At 35.1% G+C, this 10,028-nt stretch overlaps 1 protein-coding gene across 1 annotated transcript in view; it reads left to right on the forward strand.

The window, feature by feature from the left end:
• Positions 1 to 9,775, forward strand: part of LOC106557200 (histone deacetylase 9) — a 294,128-nt gene extending 284,353 nt beyond the window's left edge. Inside the window, exon 18 of the mRNA XM_014076373.2 lies at positions 7,480 to 9,775. Coding sequence (XP_013931848.2) covers positions 7,480 to 7,794 — 315 coding nt within the window. The 3' untranslated portion in view covers positions 7,795 to 9,775. The remainder of the gene's footprint in view (positions 1 to 7,479) is intronic.
• The last annotated feature ends 253 nt before the right edge of the window (positions 9,776 to 10,028 follow it).

Raw genomic sequence — 10,028 nt, forward strand, 5'->3', positions numbered from 1 at the left:
ATCTTTATACTTTATGATTTTTTTCCAGTTCAAGAGCATTTGGATGTATTAGCGCTTCAATCATAGATAGCCAGACTAGTATTTTCATGTAATGTTTCTGTTTGATTTTTTCCCATACAGAGAGCAGAGCATTTCTGATATAATGCCTTTGGAAGTATCTATGTATTTTACTTTTCCCATACCATGTAAATGCGTGCCACCCAATTGTAAGCCATGTCCCTCTAAGGTCAATATTCTTTTGTTTTTCAAGTTTAGCCACTCTTTTGCTCATGTGAGCACTGAAACCTGGTACTATAGCTCCCAATCTGGTAGTCCACCCCCTCCCCCTTACTTTTGGTCTCTTATAACATTTTCAGTTTGATTCTTGGTTTTTTGCCTTGCCAAACAAATTTTAAAATCAATTTGTTTAGGTCCTAAAAAAACCTTTTTCTTAGTTTTATTGGAATTGCTTGAAATAAAAATTGCAATTTTGATAGAATATTCATTTTTGTTGTGGCTATCCTTTTGACCAACGACAATTGTAGATTTCTCCATTTTTCCAAGTATCTTTATTTAATGTAGTTGTCTTCTTTAATAATTGTACATCTTGCTGTTAACCAGATTCCCAAATATTTTATTTTTTTAGTTATTTGCATGTCCATCTTTTCAGTTAATTCATTTTTCTGTTTATTTGTGAGATTCTTTGTGAACATCTTAGTTTTTTCCTTGTTTATTTTGAGTCCTGCCACCTCACCAAACTCTTCCATATCCAGGGGTTTCTAAAGTTACAGCCCATGATTTCTTGTCACAAAAATGCTTTGAGTAAATTGCAAAAATCGATCCTCAAGATTGTAAAAACATTCATAATATTAGAATATTATGGCAGATTCCTAATATTTGAAGTGAACTGCAATCTTACAGTGTGGCATGGAACTCTTAATTGTAAAGAAGTCAAGATTATCAATAGATAATTGTTCCATCTTGTAATTCACATGATTCTTAATCATCTACACTAGATATTTTTGAGTTATTATAGCAATATTTGCTTTGATATTGCTGTTTTTATAAAATATTAATTTTTACTTAATGAAGACAATTTCTCTAAATGGATTTTATTCAGGTTGAAAGAAGAAAACTCTGTTTTCAATATTTAAATAAACAGCTGCTTACTGCCAGAAGTGATTAAATGCATCAATGGATCTGTACATAATATTGCTTTTAGCTAAACTGACTAGTATAAATTATCTCCCTTAGGAATTTATGTCATGCTTCTTAGAGTACTTTGCAGAGAGCATGCAACCTAATTTATCTCTAAAGCCCCTTATTTTGCTACTTTTAGTTGTTCCTTTTGAGTCTTTTGTTCTTTGAATATCTACATGGGTATTAATCTCAAGAACAGCAGGAAAGTTTTATTTTAGGACGGTTGACACTTGGGAGTAAAGTTGGTGAGTTTATCTGTGTACTGCATTCAGTAGTCAGCTTAGATCTTCATGTTGAGTAAAACTCTCCTCTCTCTTTCTCCATCTCTTTCCCCTCCCATTGCCACTATTTAGATCACAGATGTCAAACTTGATTTCATTGAGGGTGCATCAGACTTGTGTTTGACCTTGGGGGGGCAGGTGGGTATGGCCAGGGTAAGCATGGGCAGCTTGTGTCACTTATGTTGGGGGCACCTGTGGTGGCCAAATGCTATGGCAGGACTTCCCCCAGACCCTTCCTCCCTCTCATTATAATCTCCTTCCTTCCTTTTCTTCTTTTTTCTTCTCTCTTCATTTTCCTTTCTTCTTCCTTTCCCTTTTTCCTTCTTTTTCCTTTGTTGCTCTCTTCCCATCTTCCCATCTTTTTATTTGTCTTTTCTCTTTACCTTTCTCTTTTCCTGTCTTGGATGCTCAAATGCAAAAAGGGAAACATTCTCCTTTTGTTTTGTTCTACTTTTAGTTTTTTTGCTACCCTTCAGGCAGAAAAAATGGAGTTTTTTTGTGGGGGGGTCAACTGCAGCCTCCCCAAACTTCATTTTCATTGGCAGAAGCACCACAGCCCAGTCCTTCACTGTTTCCAGGATGGCCCCATGGGCCAGATCTAAACAATCCATGGGACAGATCCGGCCCATGGGCCTTGAGTTTGGCACCCCTGGTTTAGATGGACATGCAAATTCTTTGTAATTTCTGGGATACAAAAAATTGGAAGTTAATTTCTTTTGCATTTTAATAACTTGCAAACACTGGTTTATAAAGAAAAAATATATAAATATATAAAATTGAATCTAGTTATTAATTCAAATATATACATTCTTCATTAAAGAACTATATTTCTAGATCAGGGACTATATATTTCTTTATATAATCCTTATATTATATTAGTGTTGTGGCCCAGCAGGAGCCGTTGGAGCTGTCACCAGACTCCGACAGCAAGGGGCCCTATGAGTCGGTCCTTGCCTGAGGATGTGGAGGACCCTGGACAGGGTTCTGACTCTGAGCAGGGCACAGAGAGATTGGTTGGCCACCAGGTGGTGCCTGAGCCTTGGATCAGTGGGGAGGAGACAAGGGAGAGTGATCCAGAAACCAACAGTAAGTTGTTCCTGGATGCACGCCATCAAAGAGCTACTCGGCGTCAGGAGCAATAGCTCAGCTGGTGGTCATTAGGCTTCTCTCCAGACTATAAAAAAGACTGCTTGTGCCACACACTTCTTGCAGAAGTCAACGCTTTGACTAAAGAGAAACTAACTTGGCAGGCTGGATTGCTGCCAAGGTTTGTTTGAATTGCTGCCAAGGTTTGTCGGACTTGCTGCCAAGGTCCTTATCTGTTCGTTTACTTGGCTTTCAGCCACCAAGATTCTGGTCTTGTTATTAAAGAACATTCCACTTAAGCTTGTCTCGGCTTTCGTTACTGGACGGAGGAGGGGGTCAGAACAATTTGGATGTTTAAATAAATGATTATTCAAATTCAGATTAAAAGACCAATTTTCCACTCACATAAACTAGGTAGTAAAACTTATTTTTGAAGATTAAATTTCAGTATGTACAATTGCATATTTTAACTCTATATTCATTTCAAAGAGAACATCTACTTCTTTTCAAATAAAAATATTAAAATAATTAAGATGATGAATAAGATTCTAAATTTTTTAACCCTGGTTTGATTGCATACTATCTGTCCTACCTTTTTGTTTCTATTTCTTCACATGTTCTCATCCCAAGGGTACTTTTACAGGAGGCAACTGGACTTTCTTATTTTGTTCTTTAAAAAGACATTTTGCTTCTCATTCAAGAAGCTTTTTCGGGTCTGACTGGATGGTGAGGAATGGAAGGATTTATATTCCTTGCAGACAGCTGGTCATTTGCATACTTTTAGAGGATTGTTGAAGCACTTGGAGGTTCTTCTAAAGATTCCTCTTTGTGACCCACTCTGCAAGAAATATAAATCCTTCCATTCCATTCCCCACCATCCAGTCAGAGCTGAAGAAGCTTCTTGGATAAGAAGCGAAATATCTTTAAAACAAAAACAAAAAAAGAAAGTCCAGTTGTCTCCTAAAAAAGTACCCTTGGGATAAGAAACATGTGAAGAAATAAAAACAAAAAGGTAGGACAGATAGTATGCAATCAAATCAGATTTTGATTGCACAAAAGATAAGAAGTGAAACATCTTCAAAGAAAAAAACAAGAAAGTCCAGTTGCCTCCTGAAAAAGCATCTTTGGGACAACCATGACCTGGATGACTGAAAATCTCTATGGACTTTTCTTGTTAAAAAATATTCAGAACAGATAATATAAATAAATTTCATACAATTTTAAATTATTATAGAAGTGTGGAAGATTATAAATGATAAATTATCTAAAAGTATTTGAGTGATTTTATAAAATAGTAAAGTATAGATATTACCAGGAATGTGAATGCTTCAGAAATGATTGAAAAAGAGTGATTCAGGCTCTACATAATAATGAGCACGGCACTTTTTCATTATTTATTGATGTTGCCTGACAATTTCAGTTTAACAAAGATTCAACTTTGCATACTTTGCATACTGTAACACATGGAAGCCTGGAAAAAGCTGGGCATCTTTAATAAATGGTGTTACAAGTGTGTTTGCAGAAGGTGCAACCTCCTTATTCCAAATCATTTTTGAAGCATATGAAGATCTTTATTGTCTGCTGATACCATTTTGAATGTTCTCACTTTAATGTTAAGATAGTGTCTATCTCTGTTTAGCTACATATATACGAGTACACACAATACAAATATTAAACAAACAATAAAAAGTAGCTTAACAGTTGGTCTTTTATAATGATTAGGACTATTTTTTTCCCTTGGGTATCTATTAAGAAAAATCTTTGTATGTTGTTTGTAGCTGTTCTGTATATTGAGTAACATTTAAATAATAAGCCTTGTATAGCCTGCATCTGTATATTTAAGATAATGTGTATGAAGACAAGTATATACTTTACATTGCCAATCCTGCTTCAAATGATAATGAGGATTGCTAAAATCTTTTGGAAGTTCATGATTTTTTTCTTCCTTCTGAGTATCTAGAACAGTGGTGGGTTGCAGGCGGTACATTCCGGTATGGGCATACCAGACCCTGCCCGAAGCACCGGGTACCTTTCCAGTACGGTGTTCCGGATGGCCCATCTGCCCACCTGAACTCCTTACCTGTCCTTTAAGCCTTTGGCGCGTAAAGTGCCTAAGCGATGCTCCGCTGAGCAGCTGGAGCATCGCGGAGTCTTGCAGAGGTGTTGCAGGCAGGTATGATGCATGTGTGCGCTGCGCATGTGTGTGTGTGTGTGTGTGTCGTGTGCATCCATGTGCGTGACACCGGGCCCGTTCCAACCGTATTGGTTGAAACGGGATCTGGAGCCCACTACATACTTGCTAAAATTTCTATGCTTTATTCTCAATTGTCAAACATATCTTTAAAATTATATAATCAGATAGCCTTTGGGGTATTATTCAATAGGAGCTGAGGCCAATAACCTGATTTATCTTGTCACCTGCCATGTCCTACTATTGGTCATATCAGGCAACTTGAAGACATGTGGACTTCCAAGCTTGTTGAGAATTCCACACATCTTGTTGGAGTTTCCAGAATTAAGAAACACTGTTCTATCTTATGAATATAGGATTTTATTCTTTCCTAGAGACTGTCTAATGGCCTGGTTGGCCTCTTTGGTCAAATACAATGCACTATTGATTTTGAAAGGTTTTTCCAGCTTTTTCTTTGTGCTTGTTTTCAGTTGTCAGTTTCTCCATCCTTTACAGCTGCTAGGAAATAAATAAATGCATCCTTGATTCCTTCCCACTTCTACAAAATTAGGTTGATCTCCAATTGCTTTCCTACCACAGCCATATGGGTTTCTCCCCCCTGGATCTCTGACTGGGAGCCTGAGACATCTTGTGACAATTGCATGGAAAGGAAGTAGTCAGTTATATTTGGTGAAGATGAAAAGTTATTTTTTTTTTAAATTAAGGATATTTCAGCAGACAAATGATCTAACTTTCTTCAGTTCTTGTGGAAATATTACTGTTGGGTTGATGAAACAGACATCGGTGCCTACTTTCTCTGTATGTGTATTATATGTGCACATGTTCTGAAAATTCACTTGCATATATAAATCTATTATGTAGGTTTACAAAAAAAAGCTTGGAATTTATTTCATGTATCAGTGCTAAAGTTGCTGTAAATGTGCTCTTTATGTGAACTATGCCAGATGTCACATGAGGGTTGCAACATCTGCCTTATCAGGTCTGCAAGAATAGCACTATAATGCATCACAGAAGAAAAAAAATCCGCTTTGAACTTGAAAGCATGCAGAAGGAGTACAGTGAGGAAATAAATATGTTTCCTAACTGTGCTGTAATCTGGATCTCATTCTCTCTTGGATTCTCTTTAAGGGTAACCCACCTGATGCCGAGCAACTGGCATATGGAATGTTTTACAGATGGTCCAGCATCAGTGACTCATGTAGCTGTAGATGATTATCTGTCACACAGATGTTTTAGCTTGTATTTTTTGACTGACCAGTCAGCAGCAACCATTTCTGGTGGCTCAGCAACAGATGTTTCAAATGTCTGAATATCTTGTCCATTCTGAAGATAAGCAGCTAGTTCCTTTACATACCTGATACATTGCAGTAGTTTTGGAAGCAATTGGAGAATGTGTGTTTCCTTGTACAGCTTCTATCTTGAGTTTTATCATCACACTAGACGAGATCAATATGCTGCTATTCCTTGCTCTTATCCAAATGTGGTATTGTTTTCAGAAGCAAATCTGGGATCGCGATTGAAATTATTACTGATCTTTTAATTTTCTTCATTTATTCAATCTTATATAATCGCAACTAGTAAACATAAATACCAACAGCCCAAGACTGTCAACTTTGCAAAGAGTTCACTTATAATAACTAAAGGAATAAAGGAAAGCCAATGTCAGTTTGCTATCATTTAAGAAATGACTGTGATGCAATCTGAAAACTATGCGAGTGTTCTGATACCTTTAAGATAAAGTTTATATAGACATTGTTAACTAGTATGAAGTTAGCCAAATATAAATAGAAAAATAATTATCTGTTTTCTCCTTCAGAGTTGTTACAAAAGATGTTGAAATTTATCTAACATGATGTTAATCAAACACACACTAATTAATCCTTTTCCATTATTCCCCAATGTTGTCTCTACGCAGTTGTCTGTAAAGACAGAAGACCGAAAAACTCTAAATTGTATTTTAAAGCTACTATATTTATTATAAACCATCCAATAAATATAGTACATTTAAAATAAAATTAATATTTAGAATTTGAAACCAAACTGCTAAGCCTATTTTACCCTAAATCATAGCTGGACTACAGCCAAGCAAAACAAGCCTTGTGCAAAGGGTAGAGGACAGCAAGAAGCAAGTGTACTTAGGGAAAGCTCTTGTTTCTGGCTCCAGACTCTTAATAGATATGTTGTTACTCCTGCCAGTTATCTCAGCCAGAGATGGCAAACTATCGGAAAAGCATTTTTGCTCGCCCTGTGCCATACACTTCCATCAGCCATCCTGAAATCTTCAAAGTCTGATCAGTTATGTGATTATTCAATTTTAAGCTCATAATTTAATGATCTTATAGCTAATGCATTTCTTACTTGGGATGGAACACCACGTATTACAGAAAATGCTATATTTAAAAGTAAAAACATTAATATGTTTTCTATGATATTATATGATATGACTACTTGATATTTATGAACTTGGCTTAACAAGCGTATGGATATAATTGTGTATATATTGTAATGGATTTCTTGCATATACATTATTTTACAAAATGTGTATTTTGCTATGTTTCAGTTTTATTGTCCACTGCACATTAAGTACTTTACATTTGAAAGATCTAAAGTGGTTTATTCTTATGAAATTATTGTACTACAAATTGCTCATCTAATCCCATTGTAAAAAATTGAGCCAAGTAGCTTTTTATCTTTATATTTCTCTGTTTACTTCTTTCATCCAATTCCTGTTCTCTATTTCAGATGCTTTCTAAGTCCATAGAACAATTAAAACAACCTGGCAGTTTGGAAGAAGCTGAAGAAGAACTTCAAGGAGAGCATTTGATGCAGGAAGAAGGAGCTGCCTCTGTTGGTGTCAGCATTAGGGATGACAGCAGTGGCATTTCTTTGCAGAACTTGGGAAAACCTTTTGGAGCTGTGAAGGTGAAAGAGGAACCAAAGGACAGTGATGATGGTATTCAAAATCAGCAAATGGAATCTGGGGAGCGGTCTACTTTTATGCAACAGGTAACAGGCACAGATTTAGCTCCAGATTGTATCATTAAAGTGATTGTTTGAGTACAATGATGTTAACATTTTAAATGTTAACATCATTGTTAACATTTTAAAATTCCTGATAAAGAGAATGTTTATTGTTTTTTCCATCCTCAGAATCCCAAAGAGTTATGCAATTTAACATCAGCATAATAAAGAACATATATGTGCCCATACTTTAAGTATAGTGAAAAGGTGCTTGTTAATTAAAGAATTCTTGCTGTTGTATATACACCTTTTAGTAATTAGTAGAAGTCATATTAATTACAGTGGATTCTGCCTTATTAGATCTAGCAGAAAGAAACTCATTGTTGTATAAATTTTCTGTGGAGATCAACTACTGACCAAACCTGAGATTTGTGCTTTTTATATTCATTCTTGCCTTTCTCTAAGCCTTTTTTGATATTGCCTAATGTACAATTTATTCATTTTGTATATGCACACTAGTAGCCCTACATACTGTTAAAGGGAGAGAAATCTTTCCTTTGTTACACAGATACTGGTCCAAATACCAGTGATCTGAGCTTTGTATATAATATGAGGGAACCAATGTAGAAAACTAATACAAAAAACTGAATGTATTTTTTAAAATGAATTTTCTTCCTCTCCATTTTCATTAAGTTTATGTGATTTTTTTTTAAAACGTATTTTTTTCTCTATTCCATTTGAAGATATTTGTAGCAAGGAACCTAACTTTTAAGTTATTAGATCTTTTCTTGTTAGTTGACCTGTTCTCAAATGACAGCACAGCACACACTGTAGCAGAAAAGTTTACATGCTAATAACAGTGTCAGTATGTTTGGCATCCACCTTGTTCTTTGTTTAAAAGGCAACAACCATTCATTACACAGAACATCAGTCCCTGAAAGAAACCGGGGACATTCTGCAAAGCATAGGTGCTTCTGTGATTATTCAGATTCCTATTTATCCAAATGCTTATATCATTGAGATAATTTGATATGCAGTACAAACAGTTTCTGACTTAACTCAGAGCTATGTCAGTCACTTCTTTTTTCCTGGAGAATAATAATGGTGTGGAGGTAGACAGAAGTGCCTTGTGGAAACAGGAAGTCCAAGTAATTCATGCACTTGGAATGTAAGAACAGAGCAAAGAGAAGCAGAGTCTAATGTTTTATTCTCTGTTTTGAGAATAAAAAAGGGCACTCTGTAAGTTGATTTATGTTAAGAGAAAATAGCACGGTGAATAGGGAAATTGTTAAGGAAGTTTTCCAGCGAAACATTTCCTTTTCTATTTCCTTTTGATAAGTTTACTCTGTTGTAGTTTACTTCTGTTTAGCTAAAGAGTCATTGTATTAACATCCCTTTATGCATAGTTCAGGATTGACCTGGAATGAATTTTGAATTTTTTGTTATATTGTTTGTATTTTAAGGTATTTTAAGATTCAGTATACTTTTTCACAAGAGTATTTTGCCAAATGAAGAATATTCTTCTAATATAAGCTTGTAGTATTTACATTTTAACCTTATTTTTTTTAAAGAAAACATTATAAAAGTTTGCAATGTGTACAGACTAACATTTTTCATGTGAGTGCGCGTATATAAATGTATATACCTATACCCATAAGATAGACAGGCAAATACAATGTGTTTATAATTGATTATTTTCTTACAGTGGACAAAATTCATAGCATAAGGTTTATATGTATCCATGTTATTTCTTGTCACAAATGTAGATATTTACCTAATTCATTATATGTATCACAGTAAAAAAGGCAGAACGTCTATGGTATACATGAGTTTCTTTCACAGAGGAAATACCAGGATAAGAAAATGGTAATCTGTGAAACAGTTCTAAATTCTAGACTATATACCTATACCACAACTGTTGCCTTTTCCAGTGACATATATTGGTTTATTATTTTCTTTAGACTTTAGATTGTTTATTTGGTGCTATTCCCCCCACTTCTCAATATCTGTCCCACAAATGTTTTCATTTATTAAATCTAAAATGGAGAACTCCATCATTCAGGAAGTCCTTCACCATTCAACTCCACCATTCAACTTCTTAAATATGTGCTACAGGAGGAGGAAGATGGGATAGAAGCTTTTAATTCATTGTTGAACTTTGGGCACATTTTTCCCCCCAGTAGAGACCAGCTACAGTATTTCTCTTAATATTATGTACAGACAGACTATTAAGAAATTTTAGAATATAATACATCTTTGGAAGCTATTCTTTCTTGAACAAAACTCCTCAAGTAGGCATATAATATGTATAATGTTATATGTTAATATAA

This window comes from Thamnophis sirtalis, unplaced genomic scaffold (genome assembly GCF_051295495.1).
Source record: "Thamnophis sirtalis isolate CommonGarterSnake01/CBP01778 unplaced genomic scaffold, rThaSir2_p1.2 scaffold_4, whole genome shotgun sequence".
Lineage (NCBI taxonomy): Eukaryota > Metazoa > Chordata > Lepidosauria > Squamata > Natricidae > Thamnophis > Thamnophis sirtalis.